The 18,642-nt window shown below is 46.9% G+C and overlaps 1 protein-coding gene across 2 annotated transcripts in view; it reads right to left on the bottom strand.

Annotated features, from left to right (window-relative positions):
• The window catches only part of Fank1 (fibronectin type 3 and ankyrin repeat domains 1), a 104,701-nt gene that overhangs the window by 19,861 nt on the left and 66,198 nt on the right, over positions 1 to 18,642 (bottom strand). For both annotated transcript variants that reach the window (XM_006508120.3, NM_025850.2), the window contains exon 2: positions 8,333 to 8,510. In XM_006508120.3, the coding sequence (XP_006508183.1) occupies positions 8,333 to 8,510 (178 nt within the window). The remainder of the gene's footprint in view (positions 1 to 8,332; positions 8,511 to 18,642) is intronic.

Below are 18,642 nucleotides of genomic sequence, written 5' to 3'. Positions count from 1 at the left end.
TAGCCAGTTGTGGTGTTGTAATTAAACATTCCATCCAGAAAGTAATGGGGAAGGCTCATGAGTCTCTGAAAGCAAACAACTCACAAGTCTTAGCAAGTTCCTAAAACTAGTAAGATTCAGAAGGCCGGGGGAGGAATTTTCCCACCAGCCTGGATACAAGAGAAAAGGAACTTTCCCACCACCTGAGCTGCCTAAGTAGAGACTCTCTTATTGCGTCCCACTCGACCAGCAAGAAAGACGCAACAAACCGGAATCTTCCGTGGCAAAAGCTTTATTGCTTACTTCTTCAGGAAGACCCCGAAACGGAAAATGGCGCTGCTTTTATAGCCCACAGCGTGACGTTTCAACGCCTGATATGGCGTGACAGCTCCTGATTCGTTGCTCGCCCATCACCCCAGTATTACACCCCAAGAATGGGAGTGACTTGGAGTGAGTTCACTCTCACACCTGCGTACAAGGCTTGTTTACTAGTTAGGCACAGCGGAGGCCAGCGCCATCTAATAATGGCGATTGCTCGCAGCACGGCTCTCCACAGCAATTGCTGGCAGCACACACGCGATTGCTCTCGGCACAGCTCTCCACACTCTCTGACCTATAGAGCTGCCTAAAAGTTTTTCAGAGCTTCAGGATTCCAGCTTTCTTTCGTCAGTACCTTTGACACAACTACCTTTGGAGACCTCATGCTCATATACCTAACCTCTCCCACATCCTCCCAGGAAAAAAAAAATCTCATTGGTTCATCAAGTGGCTCTTTGGTAAAATTGTTCTCATAGTGTGTTATTGGTTTGTTATCTAGAGTAAATAAACATTTGTTTATACTCCCCCCAAAAAAGTTTCACATAACACAGTGTTTGGTGCACAGCTGACAACACACATGTTCTTCAAAAGAAATAATCACACTAATCCATAAAATTCATATTCAGATGACAAAGTTTCACATTTGAACAATTATTGCACACGTGTGAGTTTCAAATAGAGTCTTCAAGTAGGTAGATACGGCTGACAAACTGATAGCTACTATATCTACAGCAAGCAAAATACTGCAGGGAACAGGCCTTAAGAAATCAAGCTAATGATGGTTTGCTGCTCAGAAGCAAATCAGTTTAGCTAGGAAGCCAGGCAATGCAGTACAAAACAACTCTAACATCTTACATCATAGGTAAGTTCACCTAGGAATGCTGATGGGCAACAGGAGTTAAGGTTTCTATGATAGAAGTCTAACTAGAGGCTAGCAGTGAAGAGCCCATGGCTCCAAGGGATGATGTCTGAACTCTGTAATCAGGAGCTTAGAAAATGAGAACCAGAAAACAGGACAGTGGCTAGAGGGCCAGAAAACAGGACAATGGCTAGCCTACTGCCCTGCTCTTGCCCTCTCAGAGGATGCTGGAACCAAAAGGTGCAGGGAGGTGACAGTTCTCTGCTATGAGAGAAGCTGAGGGGATGGCTCCGCTTTGGTGCACATTATAAGACAACAAGCCTTCAGAGGGGACAGGATCACATGTGGCTCCTGATCTGACTCAATTCTTAGCTTCACTCTACGACCAGACATCGTTACTGGGCTTTCAGTAGATCCCGGGTATCTCTGCTTCAATGCTGTATCTAACTAAATTTGGGCTTGTGCCTCAAAGGCTTGATCTTTGATGAGGAGACACACTATCTCCAGTTCTTTTTCTCTCTGCTTCACTTCATTCTTGCTTTCTTCCCTTCAAATACACTTCCCCACGGCTCCATGCATGCAAGCTTACCATTGTCTTCTGTCATTTCTCTCATCCTCAGCAGAGCTTCTGCAGAGGCCAGAGCCATACATTACCATTTGCAAACTGACTGTTCAAGGATGTTTGTGCTCAACGTAAATATTTACACATAAGTTCTGTCCTATGCAATTCAAACTTATCCCATGCCCGTTTCTTGCAAGGTGCTGGGTCAGGCAGCCCTGGATGAGCTCAAGACTGAGTTAAATCATTCAACATCCTGTGGACCCTGTCGCCTGGAGTCAGCATCGTGGCTGATAGAAGCTTGCCTGAACACATGCCTGCAGAATAAAGATGGGCCTCAGCCTCATTTATTCCTCTCCAGAGCCCACTAGAAAAGCAGTCTCTTCTCCAAGGTGTGGCATTAGAGGGGTGGCTCCAGAACAGAGCTTCTCTGACCCAGGGTGACACAGTAGCCTTCACCTTCCCATCCCTATCCCATCCAGAGCCTGAAGCCTGATTTTTCTCCTGAGCTTATTCCCCTGCGTGAGGAATGATGGGTGGAAGAAGGGAGGGTTGCATGGTGTCCTGCAGGGAAGGTCTCTCTGACGTCTACAACAGACAAGATGTATCAGAATGAAATGTAAGTTTCAAAGGACACCAGCCCCAGGATGAAAGGCTCGTGTGCCTTCAAGCAGAGTGCACATAGGATGAATCAGATTCAGGCATGGGAGGGAAGATGTCCCAGTGAGGTCCAGCTATATCACCCAGCTCCAAGTTTACCAAGACCCTTTCTCCTTGATGCTCATCCAAAATTGAGATTCCAGGAGAAATTAGTAACTTGAACCACCACAAAGTTACTTCAGGCACCAAAATCCAACAGAGCCAAAAAAAATAAATAATAACCTGATCATTGGACCTCTCTAACATCAGGCCCTGTTCCCTGCCCTCTGTTGGCAAAGTCAGCTCCATTCTGGTATCTTTACTTTGTACAGCCATCCCTCTTCACTCAAACAAACAAACAAACAAACAAACAAAAAAGGTGCACATTCAACAAGGCCATCCATCCATCAATGCAGAGGCACAGGTAAGAGTCTAACCCTGTGCCCTGGAATGGGAGGAAGGTGGCAGGAGAGGAGCTGGGTGATGCTGAGGTTGGGTGATGAGAAACCTGTAGCTTTCGCACAGGTGCAATGGGAGTCAGCCACTATGAGGAGTTCTAACTCCCTGCTATAGAGAGGCCGCATGGCAAGATGGAGCCCCTGGACAGTAGCCAGCAGTGATAGAGAGAAAGTCCAGGAAGCATCCTGCATGCCAGCTTCCAGCCATCAGAAGACTGCTGCGCCTGCCAAAGTGGAGCAGAAGCCAGTGCCATCACAGGCAGCTGGGAGACAGACAGACACACAGTTGGCTATACAGCCATATAAGATAATAAAGAATGGTTCTGATTGCATTAAAAAAAGTGTTTGAATTTTTAAAAAATCAGACAAGCATGAGAAACATAAATACACTCACCACAATGTGACCTCTCTAAACCAAGCAGAATAAATGTCCAGAAATACTACATGGGCTGAAAATTATAATCTAGAAAGTAAGGATGGCTCAGACTGGAGCAGGTGACTCTTAGGAATGGGTAGACTATATCGCTCAGTGAGCGTCCTCACTATGGTTTGGGTAGGGTTGGTCCCCTAAGGTATGGGTGGGCATGCCTGTGAGTGTGTGTGTGTGTGAGTGTGTGGTACGGTGTGGTGTGAGCACGTGTGCACATGCAAGTCTACACACAGTCTCCCTTGCCTGAGGGCATTCACTCACACCCTGTAGTTAATAGAGGTCTAGTACACTGGCAAACTTTAAGGTGTTCTGCTTTGGTTTTTGAGGTGAAGCCTTGGAAATCTGTCTAGGCTAGTCCCCATCTCCTGGCCTCAAGTGACCTCCTCTGTCTTGGCCTCCCAAGTACCTGGGATTACAGGCCTGAACCGGGATCCACTTGCAAATGCTTTAAATCTTTCACTAAAAGCATCCTGTGTCCAAACAGTTCACACACTCCTCCTCTGTCTCCCCCCTCAATTATGGCACAAGCTTCCTGATTAATCCTCTCTGCTGCCTACTGCCCCTCCTCCCACAGCCTCATCTCAGGCAGCCACAGTGGCCCTCATAGACCATGTAGACCCTGCCTCTTCTGGACGAACAACTTCACTTGCTCCCCCCAACCTCTTTCTAGTAAAAGCCAGTGCTCTCTGGATAAGTCACAGCCACACCTTTACCTCTTGCTACCTTGTCGACCTCATCAACACCCCCACCTGCTCACACCTCTTCTCCACATTCCTCCATGAGCTTTCCTGTTTGACACTGCTTTGGCCTGGAAAGTCCCCTTCAGTACCCCACACTTGCTTCAGGCCCTTAATCCTGGTCCCAGACCCCTAACCTGCCCCATTCTTTCTTCTTTAGGACCTAGCACCCCTGACACACTATACATTTTTACTTGCATGTCTCATTTAGCAGGTGTTTTTCTCAACATGAGGAATTCCTATCTGACTCCAGTGCCATATTTCTGGCTTTTGGGACACTGTTTGCAATGTCATGTGCACTCAGTAATACATGACATGACGTGAATAAAAAGCACAAGAGGGTGACAACTGTCACAGCAAGGAAGGGCAACAGTAAGACAGCAAGACAGTTGATGCAGAATATTACTCTGGCAGGACAAGGGCACAGAGAACAAGAAACACACAGAGAGGATGCCAAGGCATATTCAAAAGACAGGAAGTGCCTACATCAGAGACAGTTTGTGCTCAGAAAGAAGAGGTAATCAAGCAGGTGTGGACAAGCTGCACACACACACACATGCACCATGTATATCACACAAAGAAACAGACAACACAAATATGTGCATACATGCACATGAGTGCACACACACATACACACGGACAGCTTTAAAAGGGAACAACCTTCACAGTGGAACATGATTAAACAATACCCTAAGGAGTCAGACTGTATGGCAGCCTTCACCTTCCATGTAGAGAAGACCCACTTGAGATGATATGACAAATGAGAGTGAAAAAAACAAACAACAAGTCAACCTTCAGGTTAGAAAGAAGAGACAACGAGCAAAAAGACTCATCTCACTGGCAAATTCTGGGTAGTTCAGGGCGTGGGACACACAGGAACCAGACAGAAATAGAACAGAATACCCTGGCCTCAGGAAGGGGAGCAGAGGGGGAACCCACAAAACTAGGTAACTGTACTTCTGAGAAGTATAAGGGAAACCCAAGCCAAAGATCACTCCAGTGATACAGACTACAAAGTGCTGATGGACCAGAGCCAAACTGCCAGGGCATGAGGAAGCCCCAGTACCACCAGCCCAGCATGCAGTAGATAACCATCCTAGTAAAGAAGGCATTTGCCTTAATGATCTAATGAGGTGGAAGATGAATGAGGTTGAGGCTGCTGCAGTCCAAGCCTGCCACCTAGTGGTCAGATACATGCACACACTTTTCCAAGGGATAAAACCTTTCACTAAAAGGCCCTTGGAGCCAGGGTGTGCAGATGATGCCACCAGCTCTGGATGGCAGACCGCTATCCCAGACTGTTCTCTGGCCAGACCACAGCCAGGCTTCTGGGGCCAACTGAATGACGCAGACACTGTATCAGCTGGAGGCTGGTGCACGTGGCTGGTATCTGTCTAGATGAACCCTGGGCACTTGGTATCAAAGAAAGAAACAAGGAGAGAGAGGGAGAAGAAGGAGAAAAAGAAGAAGAAGAAGAACAACAACAACAACAACAACGAGGAGGAGGAGGAGGAGGAGGAGGAGGAGGAGGAGGAGGAGGAAGAAGAAGAAGAAGAAGAAGAAGAAGAAGAAGAAGAAGAAGAAGAAGAAGAAGAAGAAGGAAGAACAAGAAGAACAAGAACAAGAAGAAGAGAGAGAGAGGGAGAGAGAGAAGGAGAGAGAGGAGAGGGGAAGCAGAAGAGAGAGAGAGAGAAGAGAGGGGAGGCAGAGGGAGAAAGAATAGAGGAAGGAAAGAAAAAAGGAAGGAAAAGGGCAGGCCAAGAAGCAGCAGAAGCACATAGCCAGGACAGTTCCCCCATGCTCTGGCCAAGTCAGACAAGCAGAAGGCTGTCTTTTTCTCCCTCCATTAAAAAATACTTAAATATAATTAAAGATGAGAAGGATGGTTCAGTGGGTAAAAAGAGCATCAGGGCCTGAGTTCAGATCCTGGAGAGATGGCTCAGCGGTTAGGAGCACTGACAGCGGGTGGGAGTGGGTGGGTGGTTGGGGGAACACCCTCATAGAAGCAGGGAGAGGGGGGATAGGACAGGGGGCTTGGGGGAGGGGACCGGGGAAGGGGACAACATTTGAAATGTAAATAAAGAAAATATCCAATAAAAAAAATAAAAAAAAAGAGCACTAACTGCTCTTCCAGAGGTCCTAAGTTCAATTCCCAGCAACCATATGGTGGCTCACCACCACCTGTAATGGGCATCTGGTGCCATCTTCTGCTGTATCTGAAGAAGCGACAGTATACCCACATACATGAAATAAATAAATCTTTTTTTAAAAAAAGAAAGAAAGCTGGCTGTGATCCCACACACTTGCAACGCCAGCACTGGAGTGGGGAGAGATAGGAGGAGAGTTGGGGTTTGCTGTCCAGTCAATTTAGCAGGTGGTCATTGCCAGAGGGCAAGCTGGGTGTTAATGAAAGAACTTGTTTCAGTGGAATAGGGGCTAAATGAAAAAGCAGGGCACTCAACACACTCCTCTGGCCCCCATGGGTACCTATCCCTGCACATGCACATATACATGCACACACACATATGCACACACACAATACATTTTATATTATGTATATATGTGTTTAGAAGGAAATCACCTTCATAATAGAACATGTGACATGATTAAAGAAAATCTTGGGGATTTGATGGCTAATTTTTTTGTTTTTGTTTTTGTCAATTTTGATGTAAGCTAAAGTCATTTGGGAAGAGGGAACCTCAGTTGAGAACATGTTTGACCAGATATACCTATGGGAAAGTCTATAGGGCATTTTCTTGATTAATGATTGATATGGAAGAGCCCATGCCCATTGTGGGCGGTGCCAGTCCTGGGCAGGGGGTCCTGGAGTGTAAGAAACCAAGCTAAGCAAAGCATGGGGAGCAAGCCTGTAAGCAGCACTCCTCCATGACCTCTGCAACAGTTCCTGCCTCAGGTTCCTGCTCTGACTCCCCACCCCCACCCCCGCCCCCACCCCTGCCCCCGCCCCCACCCGTGATGGACTGTGGTGTGGAACTGTAAGCTGAAATAAACCTTTTCTCCACAAGTTGCTTTTGGTCATAGAAACCTAACTGAGTCAGGGATTCAAGGTCCAAAATTATTTTCATATGGTAACTATATTTCAGTTAATACTATTTTCATTTGAATACAGAGAAATGCTTCTCAAACATCAGGATATTATCGCTTAGCTAACAATTAAAGAGTGGGGTGCAGGGGAAAAAAAGACACTGGAGAGGGGAAAAGGGGACAGTGTGACATGAGATCAGACACACATCATCACCATCCAGGCTGTCCCACATCAGCACTTGGGTAGAATGCCTCTAGAGGAAAGGACAGACAAGTAGCTGACTAAACATTCTATGACCACATCATTGCCAGTCTTCTGTGTCCCAGGGCACCAGGGAAAGGTTGCGGGGTGGGGGGTGGGGGGCGGTGAGGCCTATGGGCTCTTCTGTGCTAAGCCTTGTAGAACCTACAATCAAGGTTAAGCGAGACCACACTTGCCTTTCTCTGGTATTTCTAAGTGTCAGGAAGAAGTGACTTTTGCAAAGAGCTGAGCGGCCAAAGGAAGTTACGGCAACGCTACCATGAAGACAAGGATTCCCCTTTGTGGCACTTTGTGTAAAAGCCATAACTGCGAGGGCCTGCAGCCTGCCAGCAGTGGTCTAGGAACTGTGTCAGAGTACTGCACAAGTCAGAAGCCTTGGCCATCTCCCATTATGCCTAAACATTGGTGGGGACACCAAAAAGAACAGGCCAGCGCAACTCTCATGGGCACCCACCCAAACAGGGAGCTGAGGTGAGGCTGCAGGCGGGGTGGGTGGACTGGCAAGCTTTGTGGCCTTTAGAGCAAGAAGGGAGTATAGGGGAGGGGGCTTCATCTAGGTGGGAAGGGTGGCCAAATAAATCAGAAGAAAATGCTAGGGACACTAACAAGCAAGGCCCTGATGTGGGGCGAGCCTGGCCTGGAGGCTGAGATAGAGGCCACTCTGAGTGGAAAGAGTTGAGAAGGGGCAACCGTGTCAGAAGAGATTAGAGCAGTCAGCTGGTGTGGACTAGAGGTGCTTCACCTGGCATCCACACAGAGGACAGTCCGATGGGGACCACAGCTCACTTCATCCTGCTACCTTGCCTTTCCATCTCTGCATTTTTGCCATAGGCAAATACACTAGCATCCTTCTGGAGTCAAAGAAGCTCTCAGTCATAGGGGGTTCGTTCCTGTGCTGACCACTAGTGCTCATTCCAAGAGTCCATCGGTTCAGCCCATAACTTCAGGGGAGCGTGGGGGGGGGGGTGTCTCGGTGACCTGGGAAACCAAACCATTCTATCGTGAGGAAAGCCAGATGAAGTGTAAGCAGGCATGCCTGCACCTACGTGTAAATGACACCGTAGCTGTGCATCTTGGGGTCCTCCTCCTCAATGGAGAACCGAAGCCACTGCTCCTGTGGTCCTTGCCGTTTCTCTTTCTGTTCCAGATCCCAGTACAATTCGATGCTGTGATGAGTCACCTTGCCCACAACAGGAGGATGCGGCTTTGAGAGTGGCACGACTTCTGAAAAGAGAGACATGGGGTTCAGGGACGTTTCCAGAAGACCGGAGCTGCCTGGTGGCCCAACACATCCAGCAACAACAACTGTGGACCACACTGGTCCACTGAAATTCACCATGACCCTTCCAGAAAGTGGGTTACTGTGGCACAGCAAATAGCTGAATCTTTGAAGATGAAACTATGTGTTGCTGTCATCCTTTGGTGAACTGGCTCACAGAGCCAAAAGATGAACGCCATATCGGGTCTAAATATTTACTTATAACTGATGACAAAGGCTTGATGTCTATTCCATATGATTAGCGCTATTTAAATAAGAACAAGCTAGTCATGACCCAGGTAAAAGATAAGCTTTGTGCCAAATATAGAAAACCAAATAGCCAAGAGAACATGGAGCAACGGTTCCCACAACCCAGTGTTCACAGAGATCGGCAGCAATAAGCTCTCCCTTTGTGTCCAGTCAGACACTGAAGAGACCTTGTTACTATTACAAGTGACACTATCAGAAGACACTCTCAGTCATTAGCTGTGGAGACATAGGAACCAAAGCCTTGTCAGAAAGCACCATGGAAGCATACAGTAAAGGGGAGAACTGGCCAGTGGAGATGCCTGCCTGGTGTGCACAAAGCCCAGGGCTCCATCCCCAACAGTGCACAAACTCGAGTGAGGTAGCTCACACATGTAATCATAGCACTCATGAGCTGGAGCCAGGAGGGTCAGTTCAAGGTCATCCTCAGCTCTATAGTGAGTGAGTTCAAGGACAACTATGGGCTGCATGAGACCCTGCAAAATGTGGGTCCCACTCAACCAGGTCACACATCTGCTGTGACTTTTGCCACAGGGATGAGGACATCAACTGCTTCATAGCACAGCAATTTTCACGAGGAACGGCGAGCCACTGTAAGGGAGTGAATGAGCACTTTGCCATGTCTACAACATTAAATACAGCCTTTAAAATGGATGGCTTATCACTTCTCGGCCTTTTGGCTAAGATCAAGTGTAAAATGGATGGCTTTGCCAGGCACGGTAGCACTCACTCACTTTTAATTCTGGCACCAAGAGGCAGAGACGTGTGGATCTCTGTGGTTTGAGACCAGCCTGGTCTACATAGCAAGACCCAGGACACCTAGGATTGTCTCAAATACAAGCAGATAAAATAAAATGAATGATTTTCATGCTAGATGTTTTGAGAGGATTTCCATACAATTCTATCAGGTCAGAAATAAAGAAATACTGAGTTTTAAAAGCATAAAGAACCCAATAGGGCTTATACCACGCTGTCACCGCACGGAGGTTAGTTTTTGGTTGTTGTGGTGCATCGTGCTGGTTGGTTGGTTGGTTGGTTGGTTGGTTGGTTGGTTGGTTGGTTTTGCTTTACTTTGTTCTGTTTTTGTCCCTGTCTGCCTACTATATTTCCCATCTCTTCACATTTCCCATTTCTGACTCCATTGTTTAAGCACCTCTGTGCCTTGTAACTACGGTACACATCCCTGATGTGCTGGTCAGTCATTCCAAGGGAAATGATTGTGTATTCTCCTTGCCAACATTCCACACATCTGACCAGCTGCTCTCTCAGCACCCGACACCTCCTGCAGTATGGCTCTGAAGAAGGCAGACCTGCTCTTGTCTTGCCCATGCTAGGACACTAAGTCACACTGCTAACAATGTTCTATACCCTGGTGCCATATGAAAGGTCCTATCTGAGAAACCAGTGACTTGCATTTACAGAATAAAGCAGCCTGGGAGCCCCCACTTCCTAGCTTTATTTTCCAAATACCTATATATTTGGAATACACAATAAACTGGCTCAGACTGGTCTAAGTATGTGCTCTGAAACACTCAAAAAACCTTACTACAAGGCATGTCTTGCAACAATTAGGTAACATTATGTATAAATGATGGCATCTCTCGGGCAGTGGCATGGTTTACAGTGGTGAAATGGAACTAGTTCTGCATATCAGCACAGTTGAATCTCAGAATGGACGATGAGGAAATGGGTTCCCAGGGGAACAAGCCAGCTATTAGTCCATCAATAGAAAGCTGTACCAAGCAGCAGCAGTGTTAATCACTGATGAGCACACTCTATAGGGTCTAAGTCAGACCACCAAGAGAGGGTGGAGAGATGGCTCAGCTGTCAAGAGCACTAGCTGCTCTTCCAGAGAACCTGGGTTTGAACCCTGGCATCCACATGGTGACTCACAACCTTCTGTAATTCCAGTTCCTAGGGGATATGATGCCCTCTTCAGGCTTCCTTGGGTACTGCACAAACATAGTTCCACAATATATGCAGGCAAAACATGCCATCTACTAAAAAATAATAATAATAATAATTTTAAAAATATTGAAAGAGGCAGGTCCACCACCATTAGGGGACAAAGGCAAGGTGAGGGCAGGAAGTAGTCTCTTTCTTTACATTACTGTGAGATTTGTTTATGAAAAGAACTTGGAATGTCACATATATTTGGGGGCATTACTATCTGTAATATTTTGGATGAACACATCTGGGAGGAGCTAAGGGGCCACACTGGTCTGCCAGTTCCGGCCATTGTCCTCAGTCCTAGCCCTGTGTGGCTGGTGAGTACAGTAGCTCCCACGGTAGCAGCCAATGCCTCTGCTAAGCACTTTGCTTGCCTTTTCAAACCCTGTGATGTCAAAGTGCAACAACAGCCGACAGTTCCAGAACCCCCTCAGCACAACTAAAGGCCAACTCAGATTTCCAGTCCACTAGAAATCAACACAGACAAACAATCCTAAATTAATCTTACATCCCAAAAGGGTCAAAGCAGATGGTGCACGGTAAATCCACAGGAGTCAAGTTGCCATTTCAACTTTATTACCAATTCTTGAAACTCATGTCCACTGAGCAATGGCAGACACAAATGATGAGGCACCTCCCCCGTGAGCTTGACTCAGAACCACAAGGTCCACTGCCACCAGACCTGGTCACACACACCCTGGCTCCTGATAAGAGTCAGACTCTCATGACTGCTCACCATCACTACAGATCTGCACAGGGCCCAGGCAAGGCGGAGGCTTGGGAAGTTTGTATCATTGTCCTTATTTTAGAAATGACCTGGATGCAATGGTGCTGTGCCCAGAGACGGCACTCATTGCACGTGAGTGTGCACATGTGTATACATATATGTACATGCTTGACCCTAAATGCCACTGCTAGTCAAACTAACCCAACCATCAATGGATTAGCCACTGTATTTTTGCTTTCACACTAAACTTAGCAAGATGCATCACCCCATGACCTCCTGAGAAATGCATGTCCTATCCCTGCCTTTTCGTGCCCCTCTTCCAGGCCCCTCTTCAGGTAGACACCCAGGTCTCACACTGCTAACACTGTATAACCCCATCAAGTGTCCCTGTCATGACCCCAATGTCTAAGTCAGGGAGTTTAGACCTCGGTTAACTCCACCTATCCCCACCAGCAAAGCTTACCAAGTGTCTACTCACAGGCACTGCTAAGTTCAGCCAGGAGCTGGGAGAGCTTAAAACTAAAGAAAGGTATAAAGTAATGATTTTTACTATCTCCATCAAAAGCACAGAGAAGTTAACCAACCCAGGCAAGGTCACACAGTGTGGAAACGCAGATGCTCTGGCGCTAACCCTCTCTGATCTCTGCTCTCTTCTTCACAATGCAGATGTAAAATTCAGCCCTGGGATGAGAAATCCTTTATTGGCTCCTTCTCCAGATCTCCTAAAATCATTCATTTATGACCAGGTTTAACCCTTGAACTAACTTGAACCCCAATGGGATTTAAAGATAATCAAGAAAAGTTGGCCAAAAAGAAAGGAGGCAAGAGAGGCCACGCAGGTGGATGTATAAACTACAGGATACACAAGAGGAGGGGGCCAGGCTGCTCCTCAGCACCCAGCAGGGCAGCAACCGGACTGTAGGAAATTAGCCCACAGAGAGGAGATGGACTATGCCACGAACAAGCTATGTCAGAAACGCAGATGTGTGCTTGACTTTCTACATCATTAGTGTGTTAAACAACAAATTCACAAGCCACACCACTCTTCGTGGCTTTAACACACCAAATGCCTCTGGTTTCACTCTGTGGTCATGACCTCCAGCAGTCCTAAGTCCTCGACTCCCAGCTAAACAACTAAGGGCTCTCAGGTCCCACATTGCATTTCATGGGTTACAAAGAATTAGGTGTCAAACCTGGGAGAAATGGCTGAGCTGCCTATTTGCCCAGCCAGCCTCTCTCAGGATGACCTGGTACAGAGTCATCCTGGCTGGTGTATCCCACCCTCTACCCTAGGCTCTCCAGCCCAGGGGCTAGGCTATTCTTTCCCCAGCTATTCTCCCCTATATGACCTCAGCCATTTTGGCTGTCAGCCCTTTTGGTCTCTTGGTCTCCTGTCCATCCCTCCTCACATGGCACAGTTCAGCCTGTTGGTCATGTTCAGTGTGGACTCTCCCAGATACTTCTGCCAGTGTTCTCCCTTATGTTTATAATAAAAACCTCAACCCCTTAGTCACGGCCTCCATTCACTCATTCATTCATTCATTCATTCATTCATTTATTCATTCATTCAGTTAGTTAGTTAGTTACGTTTTCATTCATGAATGACTAAGAAATGGATGAGAGGCTACAGTCAAGAGGGGCTGTCCTGAAAATAGAAGCAGAAAGTGATACAGGACACAGGGCAAGGCTCTGTGAGAAGCTTTATCAACAGAGCTGTTCAGGAGGTAGAGTTGTCAAATGCAGATTTGGGGGTGGACAGTTCTGTCATTGAAGTGGGGCTAGTGTCACTGAAAGGAGAAACTGCTCTTGGACGGAGCCCAGGGACAAAGCCTTGCTGTGGCGGGTTTCCTGGATGGAGCTCATGGTGAGAGGTGAGGTGACAGTGCTGCCTGCCACATCTCAGTGTAAACTGGCTTTAGTACTAAGATGTGGGCAAGTCCCTCCACTTGAAAATCTGACCAGCTAAGCCTGAGATCAAAGCTAGAAGTGCAAGCATCCATGACTGCAGCCGTGGGTCTGCCTTGAGGTCTAATCCACTGGCTGGGTGCACGTCCCACCTCTTCCCATGGCAAGGATAGTAAAGGCCAGGGCCTGGCCTTGGGAGAGCTGTGACTTCAGATACTAAGAAGCCAACCCTAACGCCACTGCTGTCCCTGGTCTGTGACATGCGTGAGATGCCACTGCTGTCCCTGGTCTATGGCACGCATGAGGTACCCTGTGTCCCCTTTGTGTGACAATACTTGATTAGCTTCCTGCTGACTTTGTCCTATTGTATAAAAGTTTCCTGTTAACTCTCTGCCATTTCCCCAGGCAAAAAATTTAAGATGCTGACTTAATAATATTCCTTGGCATAAAGGCATAGCTTGTACAAGACCTTCTGTCCCCAGTTTTCCTATCTTCCTTATCTTACCCGCTGGTCCTCTCTCCTAGGAACCTGTCCCTGAGGAATGACCTACTGGTCCAGGGCAATATCCAGTCCTCCCCCTTCTCCCTCCCACCTTCATGGCATTATATATATATATATATAATATACATAATATTATATATATATAATAATTATATATATATATGTATAATGCCATGAAGGTATACACACACACACACACACACACACATATCCCACTAAGTGCAGTTAGTGCTGCCTGCATATCCATGGGTGTAGGACCATCTACCAGGGCACAGGCAGCCTACCATCAGCTACATGCAGCCCAAAACAAGACTCCTTCTCCCTAGCAGCTGCCAATCACCTAGCTATAGCTCTTCAGCTAGGGGTGGGGCCTCCAGCCATGCAAGAATGTGGACTGGCTGGTTTGGCGAGAGTCTTTTGCTCTTAGATAGTCACACTGCTGTGGGTTCCTGAATTGGAAGACAACATAGGCAGAGGGCAGCAGTTCACAGCCATTCTTACATTCTTTCCACCCTTTCTTCTGCAATGTACTGAGCCTTGAGGATCAAAAGCTAACACTTTTAAAAAACTCAAACACTGACCAGTTTACTATTTGTTGAGCCAAAATGTTTGTACTCAAACTAACCCTTTTACTACCAGAAATGCTCTTGTGGGCACTGTTTTACAAACTCTGTCCAAGTGTTGCAGAGTATATGCAGCAACAACATACGCTCCTCTGAATGCAACCTGGATGCTTTATTCATTCGTTCACTTACTTAGACAGGGTCTTGTGCATCCCCAGGCTGCCCTCAAACTAGCTATGTAGTTGAAGCTGACCCTGAACTTTTAACCTCCCACCTCTACCTTCCAGATACTAATACAGCTGTGCACCACCTGGCCCAGTTTATTTGGTATTTGGGGTGGAATGCAAGGCGTCCTGCAGGCCAAGCAAGAATTTTGCAGCCAAGGAGCTAGAGAGGTAGCTCAGAGGATGCAAGCATATAGAGCTGTTGCAGAGGATGCAGGTTTGGTTCTGAGCACCTGTGTTGGGTAGCTCACAACTGCCTGTATCTACAACTACAGAGAGATTCATAGTCTGATTCTGGCCTCTGTGGGTTCCACACACATGTGGCAGACACATGGATACACACAAACACACACATATCATTAAAAGACAAATAATAAAAGAATTTGAAAACTGAAGTACATCCTTCAGTCTCAATGTTCTGTTTTTATGTAGAATACTTTGGTGTAAGTATTGGATCTTCGAAAAGTGTTTTTTGTGGTATGTACTCATTGATACGTGGATATTAGGCCAGAAACTCAGAATACCCAAGATACAATTCACAGACCACATGATGCTCAAGAGAAAGGAAGGCCACAGTGTGGATATTTCAGTCCTTCTTAGAAGGGGGATCAAAATACCCATGGAAGGGAGATACAGAGACAAAGTTTGGAGTAGAAACTGAAGGAAAGGCCATCCAGTGACTGTCCCACCTGAGGATCCATCCCATACACAGTTACCAAACTCAGACAGTATTGTGGATGCTAACAAGTGCTTGCTGACAGGAGCCTGATATAGCTGTCTCCTGAAAGGCTCTGCCAGTGCCTGACAAATACAGAAGTGGATGCTCACAGTCATCCATTGGACTGAGCACAGGGTCCCCAATGGAGGAGCTAGAGAAAGGACCCAAGAAGCTGAAGGGGTTTGCAGCCCCATAGGAGGAACAACAATATGAACCAACCAGTATCCCCAGAGCTCCCAGGGACTAAACCACCAACCAAAGAAAACACAAGGAGGAACTCAAGGCTTCAGCTGCATATGTAGCAGAGGATGATGGCCTTGTGGGACATCAATGGAAGGAGAGGCCCTTGGTCTTGTGAAAGCTCGATGTCCATGTGTAGGAAAATGCTAAGACGGAAGTGGGAGTGGGTGGGTTAGTAAACAGGAGGAGGGGGGATGGAATAGGGGGGTTTTGGGAAGGGAAATGAGAAAAGGGGATAAAATTTGAAATGGAAATAAAGAAAATATCTAATAAAAAATTTTTAAAAGAAAGGAAGAAAGGAAGAAAGGAAGAAAGGAAGAAAGGAGAAAGTGTGTTTCTCGCTGGGAGGACTCACTAAGACCAGAACTTCCCAGCAGTGAGGAAGAGGAAGGCCAGAGTTAGAGCATGCCCAACAGTGTGAGCTAAGCCATCCCTTTGATAAGTAGGAGAGGCTGCTGAGGATCCCCTCTTGCCAGGCCACAATCTCACTCCCAGTGACAACCCCACATGTGCAAAGGGGGCCACAGCAGCTTTGCTTTGAGGAAGGGGACTGAAAACCACCCAAGTGGCCAAAATGAGTTACAAATGGTCTGTACACTCAGATACTATGTAGCCATTAAGATAAAGTTACAATTCACTCATTCTAAAAAATAACTGGGAGGTGCAATGTGCATAAAGCTAGGCTTTAACCTCTGTGAGGGGTGTGGAGACGGCTCAGTGGGTAAAGGTGCTTGCTGCCAAGCCTGACGGCCAGAGTTTGAATCCCAAGACCCAAATGTTGGCAGGAGGAACTGACTCTGATTTTCACATATATCATGGCATGTGTGTATGTACACACACACACACACACACACACACACACACACACATACACAAATACACACATACACAAAATGAATGGAGTTCTAAAAATTAAAATAAAATCTCTATCAGGGAAATGAAACAAAAGGAATAGAACACTGAAAAAAAATGACTTAACTAGCAACAGCCAATTTTTTAAGCGTGGTTGGTAGCCTGTGAACACTTTTTGTACTTGGTGTGATCTACTTAGAGAAGGCGAGGTACCGGGTAGGTGGAGCAGTCAACACCTCCACTCTGCTTTGTGCTTATGCCCTAAATGGACACCCAGGCAAACCACATTCCTAGTGTCAAGTGTTCTCATCAAGGCCAGATTCAGAGACTCAGGAGGCCTGCCTGTTTGGCTTCCCTGCATTTCAGTGACATTTTCATCCAGGTGGTGGCCAGGCCCTTGATGCAACCGTGTAAAACACATCCAGTCTCCTCCTGGCTCCCCCAGCACCACGTCTGTGTGCATGCAGTCATGCTTCCCACCATGATGATAATGGACTAAACCTCAGCAAGTGTAACCCAGCTCCAATTAAATGCCTTTTAAGAGTTGCCTTGGTCATGGTATCTCTTAACAGCAATAAAACCCTAACTAAGACACACAAGAGATCCAAGCATGGTAGCACAGGAGGGAGGCTGAGGCAGAAGCATTACTTTGAGTTTGATTCTAGCCTAGATTACATGAAAATAGCCAGGTATGCCTTAAAAAACATGCAGACATTCCTTGCTCCTCTACCATAAGAGTTCAAAGCATCAGCTGAGCCCATCATGTGAGTCATTCTCTCCAAGACATGACATGGTCTCCTCAGCTCTGGGGACAGTAAGCAGCTAGTAAGCTGCCTTCCAAGGAGCCTGTTACAAACTCTCCATCCATCGAGTAGCAGAAATCAGTCACACAATTAGGAACTTCTATAATCCACACAAATAAAATGGAGTCGTGCATACTGCCCCAAAAATCTTCTACACTGTCTGGCTTCGTAATACGGACTGCGGTAGCATCAGCAGCCACTGTCTGGAGTTGCCTTGTGATAGTTTGTATATTCTTGGGCCAGGGAGTGGCACCATTTGGAGATCTGGCCTTGTTGGAATAGGTGTGACTTGGTTGGAGTAGGTGTGTGTCACTGTGGGTGTGGGCTTAAGATCCTCACCCTAGTTGCCTGGAAGTCAGTCTTCCACTAGCAACCGTTGGATAAAGATGTAGAACTCTCAGCTCTGCCTGCACCATGCCTGCCTGGATGCTGCCATGTTCTCACCTTGATGATAATGAACTGAACCTCTGAACCTGTAAGCCAGCCCTAATTAAATGTTGTTTTTATAAGACTTGCCTTGGTCATGGTGTCTGTTCACAGCAGTAAAACCCTAACTAAAACGTGCCTTCACTGCCATTTTCCTTCGGTACCTTCCAGCCCATATTCTCTGCCCTGCTATGGCACATGTGTAGAGGCCAGAACAACTTCTGGGAATTGGCCCTGCCTTCCACCTTGTTGAGGCAGTCTCTCTTTTCTCTGGCTTCTCTCCAGCCTAGCTGGCCTGAGAGCTTCCGGACAGCCTTCTGCCTATGCCTCACATCTTGACATAGGTGCTGCGCTTACAGAACCTGGGTTCTGGAGACTGGACTCAGACCGTGGCAAGCACTTTTGCCAGTTGTGCCAGCTCTCTGGTCCTCTGTTTTTAATGACATTACGTTCTGGGCCTCTGCTGCGTATTGAGAATGAGGCAGATGAGATGGTCAGCTCCAGCCCTCATGGAGTCTGAGATCCTCCGGAGACACAAACACTAAGCAGACAACTGCCTGTCACAAGTTATCACCTTGTGGCCAATGGGGTGAAAGGAAAGAGACAGGACAGATGTGTGAGTTCACACCTCAAGAAGAAACCCAGAGACAAACAATGAAAACCATCCAAATATGAGTGAGCACTATTCTTCCATTTCTGCTGGCAGTAATGTGTTCTGGAAATTTGCCCAATAAAGATTAAACAAAAAGCAAATCCCACCATTGCACCAGCAACAGAATGGTCCAGCTAATAGAAAGTGCTCTGGAGAAAGGCTCACCTATATTCTTCTTCCTCCTCCTCTTGCTCTCCTTCCTCTTCCTCTTCCTCCTCCTCCTCCTCCTCATCAGGCTGGATTAAAGCCAACCTCCAAAATCACTATAG

This window comes from Mus musculus, chromosome 7 (genome assembly GCF_000001635.26).
Source record: "Mus musculus strain C57BL/6J chromosome 7, GRCm38.p6 C57BL/6J".
NCBI lineage: Eukaryota > Metazoa > Chordata > Mammalia > Rodentia > Muridae > Mus > Mus musculus.
The sequence above is the reverse complement of the archived record's forward strand: the minus strand, read 5'-3'. Positions and strand labels throughout refer to the sequence as shown.